The 25,893-nt window shown below is 33.6% G+C and overlaps 1 protein-coding gene across 11 annotated transcripts in view; it reads right to left on the bottom strand.

The window, feature by feature from the left end:
- Arms (Ankyrin repeat-rich membrane spanning) overlaps nucleotides 1–25,893 on the bottom strand; it is a 118,870-nt gene that overhangs the window by 35,004 nt on the left and 57,973 nt on the right. For all 11 annotated transcript variants that reach the window (XM_022082389.2, XM_022082396.2, XM_022082390.2 and 8 more), the window contains 17 exons: nucleotides 25,541–25,645; nucleotides 24,290–24,388; nucleotides 23,952–24,095; nucleotides 21,159–21,291; nucleotides 20,823–20,987; nucleotides 18,791–18,998; nucleotides 17,432–17,569; nucleotides 16,303–16,451; nucleotides 15,722–15,866; nucleotides 13,954–14,179; nucleotides 13,220–13,399; nucleotides 8,874–9,107; nucleotides 8,149–8,389; nucleotides 7,643–7,808; nucleotides 6,822–7,000; nucleotides 3,667–3,833; nucleotides 1,480–1,647 (listed from right to left, as the gene is read on the bottom strand). In XM_022082389.2, the coding sequence (XP_021938081.2) occupies nucleotides 1,480–1,647; nucleotides 3,667–3,833; nucleotides 6,822–7,000; nucleotides 7,643–7,808; nucleotides 8,149–8,389; nucleotides 8,874–9,107; nucleotides 13,220–13,399; nucleotides 13,954–14,179; nucleotides 15,722–15,866; nucleotides 16,303–16,451; nucleotides 17,432–17,569; nucleotides 18,791–18,998; nucleotides 20,823–20,987; nucleotides 21,159–21,291; nucleotides 23,952–24,095; nucleotides 24,290–24,388; nucleotides 25,541–25,645 (2,847 nt within the window). The remainder of the gene's footprint in view (nucleotides 1–1,479; nucleotides 1,648–3,666; nucleotides 3,834–6,821; nucleotides 7,001–7,642; nucleotides 7,809–8,148; nucleotides 8,390–8,873; nucleotides 9,108–13,219; nucleotides 13,400–13,953; nucleotides 14,180–15,721; nucleotides 15,867–16,302; nucleotides 16,452–17,431; nucleotides 17,570–18,790; nucleotides 18,999–20,822; nucleotides 20,988–21,158; nucleotides 21,292–23,951; nucleotides 24,096–24,289; nucleotides 24,389–25,540; nucleotides 25,646–25,893) is intronic.

Here is a 25,893-nt window from a genome sequence, read left to right as displayed (position 1 = left end):
CCTACCTGAAAAGACTAAGGAAAATCAAATAAAATTCCCAGCTTCATTAGAATTACGTAGTTCCCAAAGAGAAGATAAGACAAGAAGAAAAAGTATCAGGGTAATTTATTCTTTCAGACTTCAAACAACATTATTACAGACAGAATAATAAGTTACTAGTTTTTTGTAACAGAACATAATATCAACAGATTAGTTATGTAGGATTTGAGGTTTTCACTGCGGTGAACCTCAAGATGGCTGTCTTCTGGGTTATTGTGCCATGTAGTCTGGTAGATGTTTACAGTCGTTTCAGAGGTCCTTGCTGCCTCCATCATCAGGCGTAACAACCAAGAAGACAGCCATCAACAGATTGATTGGCTAATCTCCTAAATAATCATTTAACCTTTACTAAATTATATTCACATATAATGTATCAGAAAATGTTTTCTTTCACGGAACTTGGTACACAAAATCCAAAACTAATATAAAAAGCTTCCATTCAAAACTAACAGTTGTTCTGGGAGACAAACTGAAGGGGGAGGTACAGGGACTTCAGTTTTCCACACAAAATTAATAATACTTTCTTTCCTTCTTTCTTCATTAAATGAAGCAAAATACATATAGTGTAATGCAATGTGTGTTTAACCTTATGATATTCTTTGTCATGTCTGTTCCTGACATCAGACCCACATTGTACAAACACATGCTTAGCATGAAGATTTCATCTATTCTTTCATGCATATGGAGTTGTGAAAATGCACTGTTGAACTCAATGCTGACTGTGTGTTAGTGAATGCTGCAACAACCAGTCATTAGCAAGAGCTTTCAGCTGTTTCAGTGATGACGCCCTGAACATGCAGTAATGCCGAGTGTCTGCATAAAAATATTTAGTGTAAAGGCACAAAAATGGCCTAATATCTTCATCACCCTGTCTGCTTGCATGTAACAACTTGAATCCCACTAAATGGTCTTCATAAAATTTTAAATCGGAATCTTTTTCACAAATCCATGGAGTTTCTGCAATTGTCATCAAAATTGGAAAGATGGAAGTTGTGGTTTTCTCATACCATTTTTGATTCATTATGTATTATCAGGTTTGGTTAAAATTTCATATATAGCTCTTTAAAAACAATCTCAAATAGAATTTGTCACAATTAGAAAAATTTTATCACATACCTTTGCAAATGCTGATCAAGACTGATGACTGAGGTGGCTTCATATTTGGATTTCTCATAATCATCCATTTTATTATTGTCTATGATCAAGAGTATAAGAAAGCTTCAAAAGATAACATAAACTGTTGCTGCTTACGTGTGTGTGTGTGTGTGGGGGGGGGGGGGGGGAGTGGTGCATGAGTTTTGTTCACACAGGATGCCACTTTTCAAAGGCCATCCCTGCTTTCATTATTTATGTGTGTCAGATGTCAACAGAGTTTGATCAGTACTACTGGATGATGAATTTTATGCACATTTAAAAAGTTGTTCCATTTTTAAAACTTACTGGCAGACAGGTGACAGCAGACAGAGGAGGATAGATGGTTGATTGTTGTCTGGTCAGACCACCCATTGGATCTTGCATACTCATCCAGGCCTGAGGCCAACCTACCATTGAATGTTGGGAATAAAGCATATTTGGTCCTTGTACAGATGAGCTCCTGCTTAAAGGCCTCTAAGAACAAAATACAGACATAAAATTTAACTGAAAATAACAGACACAAGATAGCTATATCACACAATTTCTACAGTTTTACAATTTTCATTTTCTTAACAAGGTTTGACAACATTCTTTTATGTCCTGTAAGAAGGGCTTAAGTCAATACAAATTATGGTTGACATAACCCTACTTAGCATGCAAGAAAGAAAGGATGTTGAGGTGGGTATAAGCATGGTAGGACCAGGAGATAAATTACAAACAGTTGTTTTAAGTGTGTCAATGGTAGTGACCTGTTATATACGTCTTTCCATAGATGTGACCCCATTATTTATATTTTTCAAAAGATAAGACATGTCATTTAAGAGTTTCTCCCGATGTGACATTCTATTTGCCTTCATGAACTATACTATTTTGGTTGGTGGTTTATATGGATTGAGTAGTAATTTTCAATGTTGTCACTATACAAGACATGAAATACCCTCCTTTATGTAGACGTTTTTCAGTCTATTTGAAAAGAAATAGGGTAGCATCATATTCTACTTTAAGAGGTATGGTGCAGACTTCAGGTAATACTTTGTTGGGAGCAGTACATATACAGATAAAGGCAAATTTCACACAAAAAAAGGCTAGAAATCAATATTACTATGATCTTACAAACAAGGAGCATGAAAATGTGAACTGAATTAAAATGGTCCAATGACATATTTTAGGAGAAATACTTATAAACTTCTGATTTCTACTTCAAGAGGAAATTATTTGAGAAGTTGAACAACTACTGGATGTTCACAGCCAACTATTAGATAGTACAGCTGTTCAAAGATAAGACAGACAAATATTACAGCAGTGCTGAAAGAGACATGAAACTACCGTATCAAATTCTGAGATGGGGCTGGATTCATGGCAGGTTGTCTTCAAGGGGCTGAGGCTTATGTTCAAGATTACTGTTCTGAATATGCGTCGTCTGTTCACTATTATGTAAATGCCCCATCACAGCACAATTATATGAAGAGAAAGGTAAGAAAAAAATTAAAGAGAGTAAATTTTTGCACATGTAACATGTCTTTGGTAGGTTTAAGAATAATGACTTACTTTGTTCAGAATTACTAAGAAAGGGAGGATGACTAAGAGAACATAGATTTAGCATTCTTTAAGAGCATTTTATGCAATGTTTAAACATTTCCACAGGTGGAACATTAAGAAAAGATTGTGGTGAGTTGCTCAAAACTAAAATGTTTCTGAAATATTAGTATATAAAATCATGCATACAAACAAAACTGTTTACACTTTGAAAAGATACTTAGTGCAAAATGTGTTTTGACCTCAAGAGGTCATCATCAGTGAATACTACCCACATAATGTTGATGTTCACAGGCACAGACAATGCAATCACGACCAATAACGGAAACCTCAACTTAGGCCAGTGGACATAGAGCTAAGTAACTCAATTCAGATACCACACCAACTCTTGTGCAATTAACGTCCAGTGTGGTATTACATAAAGAATGGTTTTATAAAGTGCAACCTTTTATGCTTTATAACAAACCATTGTCTTATGAATTGTAAGATGTAATACAAATTAATTTGTTTGTCACTGATGATGACCTCTTGGGGTCGAAACATGTTTGGTACTAAGTCTCTTTTCAAAGTGTAAACAGTTTTGTTTGCATGCATAATTTTATATATAAATACACTGCAGGGTATGCAAGGTTTTATGAAATATTAGATTACATAGCAAAATAACCGCTACTGTCATTGATAAACACAATCAATTTGAGGACAACTTAACTGTTAATTTCCCAAACAGAACCAAATTCATGGGCTACTTTGAAAGCTTTGAAAATACTGAAACTTCTCAACATGAAATGAAATTTTGAGATACTAGCAACCGATGCTCAAAATAAGTAATTAAAAATACAATGTTATACAAACTGTCACCATACTACTGTCATGTCAAAGAAAAAATAGTTCAGAAAAACAGCACAGTGTAACAATAAAAGGTTGACAGTATTAAAAAACAAATTATAATAAAGTTACCTGTCTCCTTGTAAGTGAGGATTTGTGTCCAGACCAAGGACTTGAGGAACTAGATGTTCCCCATGTCTGAGATGGAGGTGGAACCATTGCAGGAGCAGGAGGAGGCGAGGCTGCAAACTGAGAGCTCATTATAAGTCCTGCAGCTTCATCTGAACTCTGCTGCTCCTCTGTACAGTCAAACATAAACAATGCTTAATTTCCCTACATAACAAAGTGCTTAAAACTGGCAACAATCTCTCAGAAATCCTAGGAATATGAAGACCCACTGTTAGTCTATGAACGGGTGGACACATATCTTAATGCTCCATTAACAACAAGTATAAAAAGTAAAATTGCAAATCTGATGTACTAAAACTTAGTAAAAACATTTATGATAAGTTAGGTATGCCATGTACTTAGTATGAAAACCATATTTTAATACAAAATATCATATTAAAATGTAAACAGTACATGATATAAACTAGGGGTGGGAAACCTGCAGCCTTAAGGCCACATGCGACCTTCTAGGTCCCTAAGTGCGGCCTTTTGACTGAATCCAAATTTTACAGAACAAATCCTTTTATTTTTATTAATACATGCTGCAACCAAACATTCAAATGCTTTCCAACAAAAAGCAGACACAACAAAGTCATTAAAAGATTAGTTAACTTTAAAATTAACAAATAGTTTTCATTTTTTGAAATTATTAAGTACATAGAAGTTAGATTTTTACAAAATAATGTACATTTTTAAGTGTATCTAATTGAAGTTTCTTGAATGCGGCCTTATTTGATTACAGCTAAATTAATGCGGACTTCCAACATGAAAAGGTTCCCCACCCCTGATATAAACTGTAATCTTGCAAAATCCTACTTCATTGGGTGCTGAGCAATAACAAGTTTTCACATAAATTACTCTTAAATGTAAACCTCAGAAATTTTGAAATGTGCTAAAAAAAATCTCAGTTCCATGCAAACAATTCCCCCAAAATGAACTTGAAATATTTGTTTGGGTTAGGTTGACAGTGCACTGACACAACAAATTTTATGATCATAGTCTCAAAGTTTATTATGTTTAATAAAAATTGAGACTATAATCATAAAACCTGTTGTATAGACAAACTGTCAACCTAACAATTGATTAACAGGCAACAGCGTGCATCCCTGAAAACTAAATTGTTTTGGCTTTTAAAACATGACAGGCATGTTTAAGAGATGAGGGCTGATATTTTCAGAACCCCTCATGTAATGGTAAACTGCTATATTCAAATTTTCACAACTTATTAACTATACATATTAAATTAATGTATATATCCGTACTTCAAGTATAAAAGAAAAATGACAGTAGACAGACCACAAATAACATTGGCAGCTATAAATGTTATGAATATTTTTATTTCAAACAGCTGAAACATTTTTAAAAGTAAACTGCAGAACACCTATTTTTGATTCACAGTTGAATTTCAACAGGCAGTACTAGTACTCACTTAATTTCCTAAGGCAAATTAATGTGCACGCTTATAGGAGAATAATTTACAGACTTGATTTCTTGAAGAGTAAGGAATTTGATTCACTGTTTTGTATTCATTTTTGAACCTGACATATCTTACATTTACTCCTTCCACAGCAAAGTGAGAAGCAGGGAACTTTATCTTCTGTAAAATAAGGTATTAACTGTAGAATGGATCATGTAGTCAAATTGTTACATAAATTGAGGTTTACAAAGTACAACTATTGAATAAAGTTCCATTTCAATCAACCCAATGGCATTAATGTGAACCATAACGCATTCTGTACTTAATTTTTATACTAAAATCAAACACTATTCAAATCTGATTTGTAAGCAGGGATAATAAATGTTCAGGTCTACAAATAATACAGGTATTTAGCATGCCTAATAATGTGTAGGTGGTTTTAGAATTCTAAATTATTTGACAGTGACAATGATCACACCTTCTCCCACTTTCAAAATTTCTGTTTTTTCTTCATAGGGTTCATATCACCTACTTGTTCATGTGCATCAAAACATTTCCTATGCCTCTGGTACTACACTACACAGCACACTCAAATAAACATAACAGCTGTAGCTACACATCATAACATGTTGGGGGAGAGGGGTGAAGACTTAACTCGTAGTTTAAAATATAGGCAAAAAAATGCAAGAATTTATTGTATTTATACTGTATTTCCAGTATGAACACTGCAAGAAGCATGTGAAGTGTCCTAAAGCCAACAAACATTTATGACTAAGGCTCTGAAAAACAATACATCAAAATGCAAATAATTATGTTGTGACCATAAATTAATCATGTTTCTGAAACATCTTGTGCTTTATACACTTCACAAAACAAATATCTAACATTTATAGTGCCAAGATCACTTAGATAAATGTTGTTATTCACCAATTATAACTCAAATAAAAAATTCCAATTAAAAATATTCAACAGAATATTTTGAATATGTATGATTTCTGGAGTCTGAATCTAAAAGGATTAAAAGCCCATTCCCTTGAAGTTCAGACAAACTCACTCACCCTCTACAAAGATGTGAGTGTTTCCAAAACTTCATCTGCAGAATCATCACAAATTAGTGTCACATACCTTAAGATCTATACACTAGAAGTTTATGAATTGCATAACAATTCTGGAATGTTTGCCAGACATTTCAGTGCACAGGAAATCTTCATGTAAAGTGCCTGTTATTGTTGTTTAGTTTAACCAAAAATGGAATATGTACACAAGTTTTAGTAGTACTCACCATAAAAATTCCACATAAATTCAATCAGCCATTCTTGAATTATTATATGTGGATGGATGGTAAGACATGGCAAAGCTAATAAGACATATTTTTGGAACTTCCATTTTCTAACATGCCTAAAACTGGTTATGAAAGAGCATGGCGTTTACAAAGTATGATAAAAGAAAGAATTACACGTTAAGAAAATTCTTTTATGGAGAAGCTGAGTTATCACATATTCTCTGAATAAGGAGAACAATGTTCAAAAGCAGGATTCTCATGGTAGGTGCAGCAATCAATATTCCAGATCCTTGTTCATGTGGGAATGTACAACTAAACACAATTAAATACAAAAACAACCTTGTCATAAGATGTGTGGAATGTGGGACTAACAGACCTTTTGGTTTCAAACATAAATATGAAAATTTATTATAATCTCACCTTTTATAACTTTCTTTATGTATGGATCCAGGTTGATGGTAAATGGTAAAAAAATCTTCAAGTCACTAACTAAGAGGCTGTTCCGATGGTACGTCAGGAAAATATCAAACTTTCGTTCATCTCTATCAAGTTCTAACAGAGGTTCCACATCTTTTAGTACTGGGATCTGAGGACGAACTCTGAGTACAGATATAACAAAAGAGAATCAGAAAAAAAGGTAAAACATAACACACCCAAAAATATTAAATAATGGCCTCAAGACATTAAGCAACTGAGTTTAGCTTATGATAAATCATCTTGAGTCTAAGAAGTGTATGAATAATTTTAAAAGGTGTAATGTGTGTTTAATTACATGTGGGCAACATCCTAATTTCTTAGTTGCTTGTTTCCAATAAAGTTAAAGTGGTTAAAAATCATGAGAACACTTCTGGGCTTAGGATATGAAACTACTACAATTCTGTGCACCCACATTTCAACTAAATAAGAAGAAAGAAGAATAGAAAGGCCATAAAACTCAAGAAAAATGCTTCCAATTAATCCTTCTTATATGATCGTATATGGAATGTTTATGTTGTAATAAACTTTATGCCATCATATAGTTTGTAATTAAAGTTCAATTCACATTTTGTTTTCTGTATTATTTTGGTTTTAAACATTATACATTAATTTCAGAATCCAGATACTTGGAAAAGAGATTCAAGATAAAATTCAAAGGTGATATATTGAAATATTTGTACTATCTTATATATATCCTAATATACTGCTACGAAGTTGTGCACATGCTTTGGGAAGAAAGAAACAACAAGCATAAACATACTTACTTGTCATACATAGTTTTCAGTGAGGTATTGTCATCGAATGTATCCTCATACATATCATAATAAAGAATAATCCATGATGTTCTAAATGGCCATTGTTCAGTAATGTTCACCCAACTTGCTAAATGATACCAATTGAAATCAATCTGAAATGATTTTAGTAATCGACCTGAAATACAAAATAACATAAAATATTATTCAGCAACTGTGTGCTAAAATTAAGGCTAAATTTCGTATAAGTCACAGAAAGCCTTTGATTAACTCCATTTGAGAGTCACAAAGTTGTGCTGAAACAATACTTCATGTGAGCAATTTCAGATTGTTTACTAGTTAGTGTTAGAATTTCTATGACTTATAACATCCGACTGTCTCTAAGATGGTTAAGTTTAAAAAAATTTTAATTTACAATTACAATATTAAGATTTTCAAAGACTTCCATACAAAAACAATGATTTTGCTATGTCAACCTAAGTCCAAGTCTAAAAGCAAAGAAGTAACGTAATAAGTACCTGTTATATACACAACATTCATCAGTCTTCTCATGCTACGCGGATTCACATCACTGAAGTAATCATCTGTCAAGAGCATTTTGGTGAGGTCATGGGCTCCACCCACACGGTTTAAATTACTACCCAAGCTGCTAGCAATACTCTCACTCAGTTTCAACTTGCGAGAACCTTTCCTAGATGCTGGCTTCAGTTTCTCAGAACTACTTAGACCTGATTCTGAAGACAATCTCCGACCTGACACCTGCAAATATAGGTAAATGAAGGAATAAACATTATGGAATTTATTGATTTATTAAACACATAAGGATATGGAGAAGCATTCAACCACCGTGGGGACATAAAGGGAGGCCAGTGCATAAATAAAAAATAATGCCTTTTGCTGTCCAAGTCTGACAAAATAACATATGCCACGAAAAGCTGATACAATGCAGTAAATTAACATTCTAAACTCAGTTTTTACAACTATAAATCGTGATAATTTAAAAATCATTTACTGTTCCTGAATATGTTAAAAAGAAAAGAAAAAAAGAATTCTCTCAAATGATGACACAAAGCAGAGATTTCAAAATGGTTTGTATATGAGCAGAGCATTCAATACAGCAGTCATGTGTGATGAATGTTTCAAGTTCAAGAATTATATAAGCATAAAATATAATGGATCACTGAAACACTATGCTGAAGGGAATGTGCATTGTTGTGAAGTTCATTAGGCAGTTTCACCATACCGTAGAGAAAGCACTTGTAGCAGCTAAGTTGACACTTTCTTCATTTTCATTCCAGGAGGATGCAGTTGCTGTAGCATTGCTTTTCCTGTGATGCTGAGCCGTCTGTTGCGCAACTTTCACTTTTCGCAAACCGGAGTTTTGCAGATAGAATGGAAGGTGTACCATATTGCGTAGATAATCATGACCACCGATATTGGACTCGTTAAACAAACGACGACTATTTACTTCCACAGCCTGGAACAAAAAATTAAGATATTATGATCCTACATTCTCCCTCAATACTAAAAAACAACAATAACTGTTGTGTTGACCTGTCCAGATCTGAGGCTAGCTCAACCAGGGGAACAAACAGCTAAGATTTTTGTCCTTCCCCTTTTACCTGGAGATGGAGGAAGATCCAGCTTCCAAAACATAATTTTATTGAAATACAGATGATGAAAAAGTCTAAACAAAACTTTTGCAGTGGAAATAAGACTGATTTATATGACGCTTCAATCAAAAAGTGTCTGTAAAATATTTGTTGTTTAACAAATATAGTGAAAGCAGACAAAAGTAAAAAAAGCACAATGTTAAACAAGCAAAATTATGCATTTTTAAATGGAAGTATTTTCAATTAACAATGAGAAGCTACATGGAAAGAATGGTATAACTGTGCCTGATATTAAACAATTTATAACTACCTCCTTAAAAGCAAAATATACAACGGTGGAAAAGTGTACCCTTAATTTTTAATAAACATATTTTCCAGTTGTATTCTCTGCAGTTATACATATGTCAATGACCTTGTTCTAAACTCAGGGACCCGAGTTCTTAACAAAGGTGCAAGAAATGCATTACATTAGCTGAACAATGGTCACTCCTGCCATAACATAATTTTGAGGTTCACAATCCTTCAATGACAACACACCCTCTGACCTAGTTTTCTAATGAAGCAAACATTCCCTGCATATCTGGTATTGGAAACGGCAATTTAGGACTAGGTGGCAGAAATATCCATTTTTATAAAAAGGATAATGTGCTTGGTTACAGACAGGGAATAAAAAAATCTTTCCTAGACTTATCTGTAAATCAGGGAAAAAAATAATCATTCCTTCTACAAAAAATCAAATCTGAATACATTTACTGGTATTATATTACACATAAATGAGGAAGTCTGCAAGGCTTGAAACAGGTATGTTATATTCATCTTATCTGGAGTTGCAAGTAAAATTAATATCTGGTTTCTGGTTTGCTCTGCTGTTGATCAAATTCTTCACAGAGAAGTATGTTTGGATGAAGCAGCACAGAATACTGAAATACTAAGCACCGTCCCACAACAAGTCAGGTGGGTGTGCACTGGGATAGTTCCCCATACAGACTAGATAAGATGAATATTATAGTCATTCATGTGATAAAATTTAAACATAAATGTTAATGATGACATGACAAAGTTTTGTTTTGCCACATTAGTTAGAAAACAAGGTTCTCTAATGTAGTAATAAATACATATGTTAATTTATGACTCTTTACATCATATGAATAATTTATATTTTGTATGTCAATTTTTAACTGTCACCCTGCAGATAAAGAACTAGAACCAATCCTGTCAAGTGTAATAGAAAAAATTTTACCATAAAAAAGTCCCGAGTCAAGACAAAGAGTAAAATTAAATATAATGATGTCTGTTAGATCAAAGAATAAGAAAAACAATTTTTAGTTACCAATCAACAAATATGGGAAAATATTTCAGACACTGCAATATGCACAACTGTTATCAGGTGAAAACTATAATTAAACTCGGAGAATGTAATAAATGCAATTTATTATTTATTTAAGGAAATAAAATTCGTTTTAAACAAGTTTTTTCTGAGAGCATAAAATAGATATTTACAATCTAAAACTATACTTTAACATGGTACAGATTTTCCAGTAAACATACAAAACATACAAAAGATTGTAATTATTATGTAGTAATTTTAAAACTACATGTAAACTATATGATATTGATAAGGCAAATTAAAGCTACATTGGTAGTCAGATCATTATATTATGAAGTATGATATGCATACCTAACTCCATGCCTATCTCACACAGCTTTCAAAAAATGAGAAGATGGGATTAATATTTTGGGAAATGCTTTCATGCATGTCTAAAGTACTTGAAGTGCCATAATTAAAATAGGTCATTACATAGATTCTTCCTCTCAGTCTGAAAATTGAAGCACAATTAAACCTAAGGAAGAGATGTATAAAACAGTTAAATGAAGCCACACTACATATGTGACAAATACACAACATCCAATTACAAGGAGTGATTAGGAGATCCACATCTAAACTTACTAACCTGACTAGCAATCTGGCAACAAAAAAACAAAAACAAATCTAGCATTAGTGCATCAATTCATAATTGCACCTGTCCAAAATCAATAGTTTTTAAAACGTCTAAAAATTCCGTAAAACAGAACGATCCAATACCTAGGGCCTTCGCAACAAGATTTATAGTTATATAGTGTCTTGTATGAAAGCAAAACAGCTGGCAGAGCTTAGTAAAGAAATATTCAAGTTCCCAGACAAATTATCCACCATAAATCTAATTTTTAAACACAAAGAAGTAAATATCCCCTTAAAGTATGAAAGAGATAATTCTTACCTCAATGAAAACAATACTTCACCACTGCAGAGATAAATTGGTCAATAATTTTTAAGAAAGTGTAATTTATTCTGAGAATTATACAAAACCCATAAATACACTTTATGAGCAAACAACAGCAATACTGAATGTTAAAAGCAGATAGTGCACATATGGTATCCAATGTGCTGAAAAGGGTTAAGCATTCAAAAGGTCCATTGTAATATTTCCTAAATAGTATATTCAATTGGCATACATGAACACATAATTAAAAAATACTTTTATTATGCAAGCACTGTTCCTTTTCTTCTAAAGCCATCAACATCTACAAAAAACCTGATTAATAAAAGCAAAAACACAGAAAATATATAAACTATAAAATAAAGCTTCAGTAATGGTAATACATCACTAAGGTAATAAAAAGAAACTTCAAAATTCAGTAATTTAAAAAGTATCTGTAAATTAAAAATAGCAAATGTGTAAAAATGTATATGGAACAAACATACTGTTCCCACTAACAAAACTGGCATCTTAAAATGAGAACAACCAGTTAATACCTATAATTCATATTAATTTACATACTGCCAAGTGTGAAAATATGATGGGACAAAGAAGTAGATGAAAGAACTGAAGATGTCCTGCTGAATGCCTGAGAGCTCAGAAGTGCGACAACATTCATGACAATCTCATATCAAGCATACGCTGTGTACACAAAATTACAAATTCTTGTGGCTTCATGCTTACCAGAATCATGGTGTTAACTGCCATCTGTTGATTACTGCATGCACAGAGAGATTTACAACTAATTCACTGTGAAGACTGTGAACAATATAACCCGTCAGAACAGCTTTAAATGCCACTTAACAAGGTTTAGACATCTTAAACAAAAAGTCTGAATTTTGGCAGAAGAAAGTTCTGACAAATCAACAATAAGTCAATTTTAAAGAGCAATAATTTGTTGAACAAGTATGGAAACTATATCACGAAGTATTACACTGATTTTTGTTTTCTTCTCCATCTTATGGTATATTCTAATGATTAAAGTATAGAAGCTGCTACATAAGCAGAGTAGTGCATGTCTCTGTAACATGACATTTAAAAATTGATATATTAGGAGGATGTAACAAGAAATTATTAATGTCCTGACTTACACAATTCTGTGTTCAAGCTATGTAAAGGATATGAATTCTTACACGATCACGTCTGTGCAATTATATAAAAGAATACCTTGATGGATGGAGGGAATGAAAGATTTGTTAATCCTTTTAAATTACTGAACACGCAGTTTTACTTAAACAGTGATATGCTAAATGGCTGTTAACTTTAATTTTTATAACTTTTTTTGGTTCATTATCAGTAAAAAGCATCTAAACAGTATAAATTTCAACCTTCTTTATGACATCTTTAAGAACTCACTTCCATAAGTAAGATTTGAGGGTTTCACAGAGGTGAGTATGAAGATTTCTGTCTTCTGGGTTGTTGCACTGTGTAGTCTGGTCGATGTTTACCAACGTTTCAGAGGTCATACTGCTTCCGTCATCAGGGCGATATTCATGAATAAACATGGTAAACATAGACTAGACTACACAGTGCAACAACCCAGAAGACAGAAATCTTCACTTCCATAAATTACAAAGTTTTAAAAAATATTTTCCAGATGAGTAAGGAGAAAAATATATTACTAATATGAAATTGGGGGTAATATAGTTAGTTGACAGTCTAATTATACATTTACTCACCTTTGATATAACATGAGGATCAATGGCAAGTATGACAATGAAAGGGGAAGTTGTATCAGAAAACAACATATGAACAGCGTCCAACACAAGCAGTACTTTGTCTTGTTCACAGCTGTCTAGTCCATCAACTATGACAACTAATCGGGTTTGCTGTGTTGTAAAACTGTCCAAGCACTTCGCCTTGAACACAAGAAAAAATAAGAAGTTAGTAACAAACTAATCTGACAATAACTTCTTGTATTACATAGTACCTGAAAAAAAAAAAAAAACATGAAACCTAAAGAGATAAGACAAAATTTTTAATTCTCTGAAATAAACAGTAAAATATAATCTGTATAATTAAGAAGAATAAATGCTGTAACCAGAAATATGTTTCCACATAATACAAATTACAGATACACATTTCTGTTCAACTGTGAACTCCATGAGCTAAAAGATGAAGTAGGATAACACTTGGAAATGACAGCCCTGAAGATGGAAGCAATATTTTCCTTAGAAAAGAAAGATTTAATCTAATATGATGACTTTCAGGTTGTCAGCCATGTCGGTTGCGCTTGTGAAGAAACCGCAGTTTCAAGAACATCATAGTTTTCAAAACGTTGGCAGTTCCTTCACCAGCTCGACCGACATGACTGACAACCCGAAAGTCATCATATTATTACAACGCCGTGAATACTTTAAAATTTAGAGATTTAAACTGTTTTATTTTGAATAAATTATATAATAATTCTCACCATTTCAGTCATAAGGTTGACCTCTGAACGTAGTGCTTGAAGGAAGCCCTCAGATTTTAGAGTATCAAGATGTGATATAGCTCGCTGTAGGTGACGTCTTTGTGAAAACACCAAAGCCTGGAGCATCTGTGCCCATGTATAAAGGTTAGCCACAATGCCCACACAAAGTAGTAAGCCAATCGTAATAAGGATCACCTGAGCAGTTGTACGTTCAAGTATAGCAGTCCTGCAAGTAGAAAGATAACAATAAATTATTTCAGTAAAATGTTTTACTGTATATTAGCGTATAAAACGTGTAGAACCCACGTTATTACACAGTGCAAACTATGTTTTGGCAAAAAGAGACTCCACTAGAATCCAACACAGATGAACTGTATCAAACTATAAAAAGATCCCCTCCTTTAACATGCTTTGTTTAATTCAAAGTCTGATGTGCATATATTAGAGACAGATGAGACACAAAAAAGTAGTCTACTCTTACAAGTCTCTGAAGTTTGAGCCCAAGTCCATGCAAATATGTACAGTATCTGCAGAACTGGGATGATCTCACCAGCTGCAGGGTACCTGAAATTAATTATATAATAACTGCCATATTTGAATCTTAGAGAGATATACTCCTAATATAATAGTGAATGTCTGTTACACTTGACTGGACAAGTGGGACATTTGTGAAATGTGTAAGAAAATGAAATGAAATTCTGACAGTGGCAACTATGGTAGCATAAAATGCAAAGATGGTATGCATGGTCAGGTATGGCAGAGTCCTTGTTCAATAGGAGGCCATAGTCTTGGGTCAGGTGGTGGTTTTGTGGATTTGGCAGGAATCTGGCTTCAGTTATTATGAAGACATTTTCACATTTAATGCACTTTATAAATAAATTTTACAAATGTTGTACTTTCAATGCAATTTTCAAACATAATACTGCAATAAAACTGCATTACTGTTCAACACAAAAAAGTTTATTCCCATCAACTTTGATGGGAGATGCACTAGGCCAATAGAATAATAAAAATGAGCTTATATTTTAGAAACAAAATAAGCACTCCAAATTTAAAATAGTCTAAAATTTCAACTTTCAAATGCATTCATATTCAACAAGATGATGATCTGTGTGGCATTGTACATCTGAACACACATCTGGAATAATCTATACAACAGAATTCACAAGTACAAATTTTTAATTTAGATTCAAGGTGTATCTAAAGCTGAAAAAACCGAGTTTGACTAACATTTGCAATACAGAAGTTTGATATTCTTTAGACTTGAAATCATCTATATGATCCAACATACCAGGGCTTGTCCTCAGGACATTAAAAAATGTACTGGTAATTTTGAATATAAATACTGTAATGGAAGTTGTCCATATTTTGCATATATGTCAGGAAACACCTAAATTTACAAAATTTGCCCTACTACTGTGTGTCACATTTTAAATTCACATAATATAACAACGTGATCTAGGAAGCATATATGACCAATTAAGTAACTAATGCCATAGAACAGAATTCTTCAGGAAAAACTAATAGTTGATAAGCTAGTCAAGAAATTCTCTGCCTTTTATTGAACCCACATGTTAAACACTGTGTTCATAAAAGCTGATCCTATACCAGATGAGTCAAATCCACATCCCCACACTCTATTTAAGAATTATTTTAATATTATTGTCCCATCTATGCCTGAGTTTTCCAAGTGTTCCTCCCTTCTCTTGAAGTTCTTTTACTTAAGTACTAACCACTTTAAAACTCAAAATAAAATGATTCAACTTACTCAGATGTAGGGTCTGTCTCATACGTTAAAAGGTACAAAGTCAGGACACAGATCCCAGCAAGAAAACTTAAGAAGCCTATTTCAAAGATGATCACATAAGGTAAACAACACAGCCGTCGCCACCTCCAAGATGATGTAGATTTTACTATAAGAACAGAATGTAAGACCTGGATTTAGGTATTAGACAGACCAGCAGAAATATTAGACATCTCAGTTCTAATTACATTATCTCAGTACATATGCACAACATCCAATACAATATTAACCACTTAACTGCACCTTAAATTTTGTACTCCTTCCTAGTCCCAATAATTTACTTTTATTTTCCGTCGTTACACAAGCTTATTGTTAAAAATTTTTAACAATAAGCTTGTGTAACGACGGAAAATAAAAGTATTGTATTGAGGAACACAAGCATGATGCAATTAAGATATAAACTCCCAATAATTTGTTTAAATTCATTTATTACATTTATGATAACATAAACAACACATCATATCCTCTCTGTGAAGTAACAACAAAACAATAATAATGACATAGCAATAACATAATGCATAAATCATTACTTCCTTCACATTTACCTGATTTAGGTCTAAATGCTCTGTACAGACGTGTTGCAAATGCACCATAGTCATTCTCAATAGAGTCATAAAGAGACCCCAGCATTTGCACCACAGAATTCTCTCCTCCTGTTGTGCTGCTCACTCGTGTCTGATCAGTAAAGTAGAACCTGAACAATAAATAAGGTTAGCATGTAAGACAAGATACTTACATTTCTCACAATAAATCACAATTCTCAATTCCACACTTTTCTGAAATCTCTGGGAAATGTAACAAGAACCTGTTCTGTTATTCATAACTTCAACAATTCACACAGTTGGAATCTTTGGTTTCATATTAGCCCAATTCCAATAGGGTGGATTTAATTGGGAAGGAAGCACTTCTAATTCAGTGACTGAAAATTATTGATTATACACCTCTGAAACATTGGCAACTTCTACCAGACTATACAGTGCAACAACCCAGACGGCAGTCATCTTCACAATCATTACCATGACAACCTCAAATCTCATTACATCTGTAGTATGTCAACTGGACTAGCCTCACAGTCTTTCAACTAAATACGAGTAGCTCTCAATTTGCGCTGATTCAGAATAACGCCAATTTTGAAGCCAGCAAGTCAAAAAGTGAAGAAAATATACTTTACTATTATTTATATCGTTTTACAATGTATCTCGTACTGATTCTTAAACTAAATCGTAATTCTTACATCGCTGATTTTGAATAAAAATTATAAATAGTCATCTCTGCAATAACGTATGTTTCGTTAACGCGAATTTGCTCCAATGAGATCGATGAATCGGTATAGTATGAGCAAATGCAAATGCAAATCTTTAATTGTGGAGAGAAAAATATAGGATGATCTGTACACAAACACAGACTGAAACACACAAGAACAACTCCAACCTAACTAACCTCTTATGAAAACCATGGGGATAGTACACGATTTAAAAATGTAACTGTTATTATCTTGGAGAGCAATATTTATATATGAGAATTTAGGACATGTAAGTTTATGATTCAAATTTTATAAATAATTTAAATGTGGGTTAGTATGTTGAACTCCTGCACAGATGGTTATGTAATCATATTTCACAATTCTATGTAGAAATTAAAGGTTTTATAATATGGCACAAGAACTAGAGATACCTAATAGGTTGAGCAGCAAGACCATCATTCCAATTGGCTCCAGGAGGATGACAAAACATCACTTGAAGAATGAGTTTCAGTGAATTGAGTTTACGAGTAACATACACATGGAAATTGTATGGCCAGTACCAGTCATACCTGCAAGAGATATTACATAGTCTGTTGGTTGTAATGAGAATACATGAGTACATGAAACTCTAAAGAACGTACATTCACTTTTTATAATATGAAAGAACCTGATTTGGGAAAATATAAAGCAAAATTTTATAAAGATCCTGAAGTTTCATCTAAAATATTATACCTAACAATAATTATAGTTCCTAGTTTGTTATAAATACACCTGATTTTCAATAAAATATTTCTTTTGATGAGTTGACAGACAGTGTTCCTCTTGAAAGGTCAGGATGAATAATTTAAAATTTCATAATTTTAGTCAGTTTTCAGTTAAATGAACAGTACCTGCCAATGTAAATTATTTAAGGCACAACAAGCATTCTTATGTTACATCTTTACATTAGTATCGTTAGAAGACGTTATAACTTTAGCACTTATATCTGCCACAAGAGTGCAGCACAATGTGAATATAAAAATGTGTAACAAATTCCATTCTTATATATTTTTATGTTATTTCCAAATCACAAAACTATTACTCTCAAGAAATTTACCTACTCCAGATGCCTTGGGTCTAAAATATTTGAACAAATACAAGGGAAAAATTACATTATCGCTCTGTTCTTCATTAGCTTTGTAAACAGCAGACTTGTACGCTGCATGTCAGCAGTTAACACAGAGCTTTCATAATAGTAAAGGAAAATTATGGAAACACACATCACAAATAAGAATTTTAACATGTGAGTATCATTTCTAAGTTAATAAATCAACACTTAAAAAAATTTACTTATTCTTAACCACTAAGCTTGAAAGAGTTAAAAATATGCACTGAAATACAATATCCCCTTCATTCTTTATTAGGCAAGCATCTAGTCTGCATGTACATCGATGTAAAACTGTAAAATACACATTCAAAAACTGTGAATACTCCAAAATGATGTACATCTTTCCACTATTGGTCATAGTTGCACATCAACAGATTACAATTAGCTAATACTAAACAGACTGAAAACAAAGTTCTGCTGGTAGCAGAATTATAAATTTCAGAGTTTAATTACCATTACTATGTTACAAACATCTAAAAAAGAGTGCAGTAGTTGTAACAAACAATGTTAACTAATTAACATTTTTAGAGAACTACTAAGGCAGGAAATATAACAATAGTAATATTTTATTTCTCAGATTACGATACTATAAAACAAACTTAGTAAATTAATTCATAAGAAAATGAACCGATAAGTTACGTACCTTTGACTGCCATACCAAACAAGTATTAGGAATGTATAACAAAAAAGGACCAATCCACCACCCGAACACACACCAATTATCCATGACCTGACTGCCAAACCAATCACCATACCAGCAAGCAAGGCAGTGTGTACAATAACTAATAGCAAAAGGGATGAAAACTGGAATACTGGATCCACCCACTGACGGGCAAAGTTCTTCATTTCCTCTAGAAAGACACACATATTGCATAAGATACAACCTGACATGAGGGTAAGGCAATGATTGTATCTTAAAATGGACTATGGATGATTTGGGTCAAACCTTTTCCAACTTACCATTCATATAATTGGACAAAGTTATATACAGTAAGAATTATAACAAAGGATTTTGAAATGCTGAAAGTCTATGGAAGCAAAAATAAATATTTATACAATTAAAACAAAGTGAGACCTTGATAAAGGATATGTATCAGAAATAAATATAATAAATTATATTCTTCTGAAAATGCAAAGTCAGAAGGTAAATTTTATGATCCTAAACTGATCCACATTATAACAAGTATCATGCTAAAGACCAAAAGTTACAGTATGACCTGTTACCAAAGTATAGTATTTCCCTGATAAGAAGTTCTCAATTATAAAATGTAGCACCTCAAAATTTGGTTTTTGAAGTCCAGCCATAAGGCCTATTAAGTAAAATGTTAAAATTTTCTTGTGCAATAAATTCTCATACATAACGCTTTCCTGTCACAGAAATTCTTTTATGAAAATTTCCATTTAATACATATTTATTAAAAATTTATATTACATACAACACAGAATTTCACACACAACATAGGTTGCTAGGTTTGAATGTAATCAATGTTTATTGATTTTCACATAAAACATTAGATTAAGTCTATTTGATTCATGTGCTGCTTTGTTTCTGTATTCACCATGTTCATTTATGTACACATATGTAATACAGCAGGAGCAAGAAGGTGTAATGTTATTTGCATTGTATAGGTTTTGTAACATGATTTAACTGATAAACTCAAAACATGGCTGCATGTGAGATTAGGTGAAAAGCAATGACTAATAGAAAAACTTAAAGTTTTAAGAAAAGTGAGGGTAAATTTATTTTATGTTTTTTCCCCATCTTAGAAGTTCATACTGTCACAAACTTCTTAAGAAACTTACCAACTTCATATAATTTTAAACATATTTACTCAAAATTAAAATTGACATTCATAATCGTATATTACACCTGAGTGCCTTTAGAAGTGAAATGAAGTAAATTAAGTGCACAATCTCAGTGGGAGAATCAATTACTGTAACATGACTATTATGTAAAAAATATACATGCTAATGACCTGTCACATAACTTTTTAACTTGAGCATCTTGATATCTTCTTCTTCTTCATTACGCCGTCTCCTTTACAGGAGGTTGGCGACATATTATGAACAGGATCCTTCCATCCTTTTCTCAGACTGGGACCTGTTCACATATGTTTTTAGGAAGGTGATACAGAAGTGGTTTGCCACTGCCTTCTTCTGTGTGTATGGAGTAATTATTGGGATGCCACGGAGAAACCGGGAAAGCCCCGGAGGAAAACTCCGTGTTGCCTAGACCACGGCCTTGCCCAACACAAGTTATAAATTCGGGCACCGCCAGGAATCGAACCCGGGACCACAGGATTACAAGGCCAGCGTTCTAACCGCTAGACCACCGTGGCGGTCTTGATATGTTAAGACAGTGTAAAAAGTTATCATAGGAGAGAGGAATTACATCTGATCTAAAGAGTTTAAATTTACACTATAAATTAATATAAATATGATCCCAAAGTTCTATGTGACACTATTTTTGTCCATTACATGTATAAACAAGGAACTAATTAAATATATACAGTTTGTTTATTTTGAGCCACACACTAATAAGACAAAATATGTGTGACAACAGGACTATTACAAGAAAATCATAATTTGCTTTGGAAAATATAAAATTACATGGTATTTATGTTTGTATATTAACTATTTAATGTAAACACAACACACCTGCCTGACATACATACCTCTCAGTTTGTTTAGTAGAAAGGACTTGCCACTACCCCATTTGGCATACAAGCCAACTGTTATAGGCATTGACAATGACGGTTCACTCAGGATATCTGCCAAAGCACTACTGTACAGATCATATCCTAACATGTTCTCATTGTCTTCATTAGTGTTTAATCGTCCTAGAAACATACACATCAAACTTATTTATATTTTGTATTGGTTATTATTAAGAAGACTGAATAACTGGTCATATACCCACAGCAAAACAATAAGGAAACAAGAAACAGGAGCATGTAACCTCAATTTTATATTCTTACACAATACCACATATTCCTGACTGAGTGACTTACTTGCTCCAAATATTTGACCCAATATAGTTTTTTGATGATTCATATCAATATTGTATGGTGTTTCTCCTGACCTATTTGGTCGATATAACAGCTGGCTATTTTTAGGATTCCTTAGGAGTACTTCAACTATACCCTGTAAAAGAACAATACCGAAGTAGAGTAAATAAAATAATAGATCAATGAGTAAAAACTTTTAATATACAATAAAAGTTTATTCTGAATAATTTTATTATGAAGCATTTGTAGTATAAAAAGCAAACACTGAGCAAGAATTTATATCAGCTTGAAACATATACACATAATGCATCAATTATATCACATACCAATATACAGGTAGCCCTCGATTTACGCCGGGGATGCGTTCCTGGACAAACTGGCGTAAACTGAAACTCTTTTATAATGTAAATCAATGGAAAGTCAATGACATGCGTTCCCAGCAACCAAACATTGACGAGTAATATAATGGCATTACATTTAAAGCTCTGAAATAACGTAAATAAAATAAATGGAATTTAAAAAATATATTTTATACACTTACAATCGGAAATTCATTGGTCCCCGCGATTGACTGCGATTCTTTCATGTGACTGATGTGTACAATCATCTCTGCTGTTTTGCGACAATTGCATTCGTGTAAGACCTATAGAAAATCGCATAGTAAAAATAACCCCGGTACCTCCGCAGAGATTAAATTAGTCCTTTGAAAGTTTGAAGTGCCAGGAATGAAATTTTGTTAAGAGAAAACTCGCATATGCAAAAGTTTACATTTCACAAACAGCTTTTACCGATTCATCGATCTCATTGGAGCAAATTCGCGTTAACGAAACATACATAATTGCAGAGATGACTTTATTTATAACTTTTATTAAAAATCAGCGATGTAAGAATTACTATTTAGTATAAGAATCAGTATGAGATACATTGTAAAACGTTGTATATAATAGTAAAATATATTTTCTTCACTTTTTGACTAGCTGGTTTCAAAATCGGCGTTATTCTGAATCAGCGCAAATCGAGGGCTACCTGTACAGAGTAAAACAAAATTCACACTTAAGCACTCCACAGTGTAGTTCGTTGTCAAAAACAACTCAAAAATAATATAACATATGTCCTGTGATGTTCAGTTTTCATGATACACGTTGCTGTCAAATCGCACAAGCTATCAAGTGATCAAACTATGGGTGCCTTGTAGTTATAACAGGAGTTCAAAGTGTGCTCCATCCATTTCATGGCAGATGGCAATGCACCACACAGCATTCTACTGAACATGCCTTAATATGTTGGCATCAACCATTGTTACAGTTACTTGAAGTCTTGCCACAAGATTTTCAATAGTCATGGGAGGGACTGTGTAAACATGCTCTTCTAGTATCCCCATAGGAAAATATCTATCAGAGTTAGATCCAACAACCAAGGAAGCCATGAAATCAGTCCTCCATGTTCGTTCCACCTTCCTAGATAAGTTGTGTTCAACCACTGCTGGACAACTTCCTCATGGTGTGCTGGAACACTGTCATCCTGAAATCACAACCTCAGCCTCACAGGTAGAGGCATGTCTTCAAGAAGCCCTGGCAGAACAGCTTCCAGAAAATCACAATATCGTTGACCAGATAGGAGCATACAACGATGTCCCCAATACCAGCCCAAACAAAGATGCTGAAGCCGATTTAATGCCCATGTTTGCAGACAGCGTGAGGATTATCTCATGCTTGGAGGTAATTTGTGGATGATGAACATACCCAAACCCTTATACGTAAAACATGCTTCATCTGACCACAGAATGTTGTGTAAAAAGAGCTCATCTGCAGCGTGTTGATGTCGCAGTCATTCGCAAACATCCACCCATAGAGGATAATCGTCTGGAAATAGATATGTGCTCCGTGAGTAGTGAAATGGATGCAATTGCTAATCATAAAGAACGCCAAGGACCCTCAGTTTGGATAGTCCCAATACTCGTGCAATATCATGCGTACTTCTCCACAGTTCTCAATCGACACCTGCAAGTATGGCATCTTCATTGGGTGGTGTCCTTAGTCTGTGGGTAACCTGCTTTCACATGAAGATTTCTGTCTTCTGGGTTGTTGCACTGTGCAGTCTGGTCGATGTTAACCAACGTTTCAGAGGTCATACTGCCTCCGTCATCATCGCCCTGATGACAGAGGCAGTACGACCTCTGAAACGTTGGTTAACATCGACCAGACTACACAGCGCAACAACCCAGAAGACAGAAATCTTCATATTCACCGCTGTGAAAATCTCAAATATTACTGCTTTCACATGTTACACATTCTGTCTCACCAAGATGCTGCACCAGTTGTTGAAATAGATTATCATCTAAATGATGTCAACCAGGGTAACATACTGCATATTCTAATGCAGCAGAAACAGCTAAACTACTGCAGGCACCAAAGGTTATGAGCATGTTCCAGTATTCATCATGTGTGTATTCCACGAACATTCAGTCACAGATGAGCCCTGCTGTGCACTGTGTATCACGAGTTTTAAACATGCTTTATGTATCATCATGACAAATCACACAAAGAGAAGTGTGTTACCCCATTTGATGGTCACGTGCATTTTGAAAACTACGCACCTCAAGACATATGTTGTATCAGATTTTAACAAGGAATCACACTATGGAGAGCCTGTGCTTTAATTTAATTTCACCCTGAATTTGTCAGATAAAAGTTGTTCTGTAATACAGTATAATAAAAATCATTACAGTACAAGCAACTCGGTATAATCACATATTTGATCATCATATTTCACGGTTAACTAGGTCAGTAACATTACCTTTGACCTGGCTCTCATTGCTATATGAAGAGCAGTGTCTCCTTTCTTATCATTTGCTGAAACCTTTGCCTTTTTGTCAAGGAGAAGTTGCACAATCTCAACATTTCTAATCCTCACTGCTCTCAAGAGTGGAGTATCACCATCCTAGACAGAAAATCAGTTATTTCTTTAATCAAATTCTGCCATAACAAGAAAGAAACCTTTTTACTTTCTCAAAACACATATAATAGTAATAATGCCCAATAATACATTATCTGGTACTTCATATATAAATAATAATTAAATAAAATGAATATGGCAATGAATGAATCACCAAGATGGAAAATTAATTAACCTACCTTTGTTGACATTTCTAGATCTGGATTTGCACTTAAAAGAAGCTTCACCATTGCAACATTTCCCTTTTCTACAGCCCAATATATTGCTGTTTTCCTGTCCTAAAACAAGAGAATAAGGCTATACCATGTATCACACAATGCTTTGCCACAGCAGACACTGAAGGATAGAAGCAATAATTTTACATTAGTCATTCATGTGAAGTGTGTTTACGGCTTACATTATAATTATTATAAATAAGATAAATTACACTACATTTTGTGGGGAAATAATACGCATGGAATGTAACCTGGCCATATCAACCATTTCTCCAGGACTTGTTTTGGAAGTCAAATTTGAGCGAATTAAGGATTTATCTCTCATCTTTCTGAAATACCTTTAAGATAATTTTCTTGCAGTCGCTAGAACAGAAGTGTTGAGAATATAGAGGGAGATGTACTACTTATGGCTCTGTTGCTCCACTTAATGAGGGATACCACAAGTATTATGGTTTGACATTTCTTTTAATCAAATTTTGGAAACTCTCACTGGAACCAGTACTCAAATAAATCCATATGAATGCATGCAGAATAAACATACTACACGGCTTTATGGGAATTTCATAAGAGCAGTGGGGAAACATAATCTTTCAATGATTTTATCCAAATTATCTTCAGTAGGATATATCTTCATGAAATATAACTTATAATTTTACTTATTCTAATTTTATACGCATATGTCACAAAAAATGGAATTATTTTGTACTGGTACTATAATTCCAATTTAAACTAATTCCTATATCATGCTGACTATATAGAAATAATCACATAAAAATAATTAACTTTAATAAAATTATCATGCTTATTCTGTGTTCCCCCACATCAACTACTTCTGTAACAGAAGTACATAGTGAGACAATGGACAATCATCATATATGGAAAAGAGTAATTTAAACTCATGTTCAAAAGAAAATACCTATGAATATGTATCTGAGACAGCTGTTTTAAAGTCTGAATTAAATGAAATACTGACTAAAACTTGTAAGAATTGAGGTTTTCATGGCGGTGACTTTGAAGATGGCTATCTTCTGGGTTGTTGCACTATGTAGTCTGGTAGAAGTTTACAGACGTTTTAGAGGTCCTTGCTGCCTCCATCATCAGGGCATCATCACCCCGATGATGGTGGTAGCAAAGACCTCTGAAACGTTGGTAAACTTCTACCAGACTACACGGGGAAATAACTCAGAAGACAGCCATCTTCAGACTAAAACTTACTTTCCCTGAGATGTCAACATCTGCATACTTCTTCAGTAAAGCTTCAACTACTCCTCTATGGCCTCCTTTTACAGCATGAATCAGGTTTGTATCTCCTGCACGGTCCTGAAAATTGTAAGGAATTGCACAGCATGATGAAAAAAGTTACCACTTGTAGACTGATGTTGAACAGAGACAGTAATCTGTATTGTCAGACAAACTGCAAAATATGCCTTGTGGAACAAAAAGAAACCATTTCATTTAGTGTATTTTCTTCGAGCTGGAATTCAAAACTGGTATCACTCTCAAATAAATCACAAGCAATACTGCTAGAGACATTTTATTTATCAGATTCTGTTTTAAACAGCGAAGTG

Source organism: Zootermopsis nevadensis, unplaced genomic scaffold, assembly GCF_977971745.1.
Source record: "Zootermopsis nevadensis isolate Lab colony 2312 unplaced genomic scaffold, Znev_1.0 Znev_ptg000019l, whole genome shotgun sequence".
NCBI classification, from domain to species: Eukaryota; Metazoa; Arthropoda; class Insecta; order Blattodea; family Termopsidae; genus Zootermopsis; species Zootermopsis nevadensis.
This window is presented reverse-complemented; position numbering and strand designations above follow the sequence as displayed.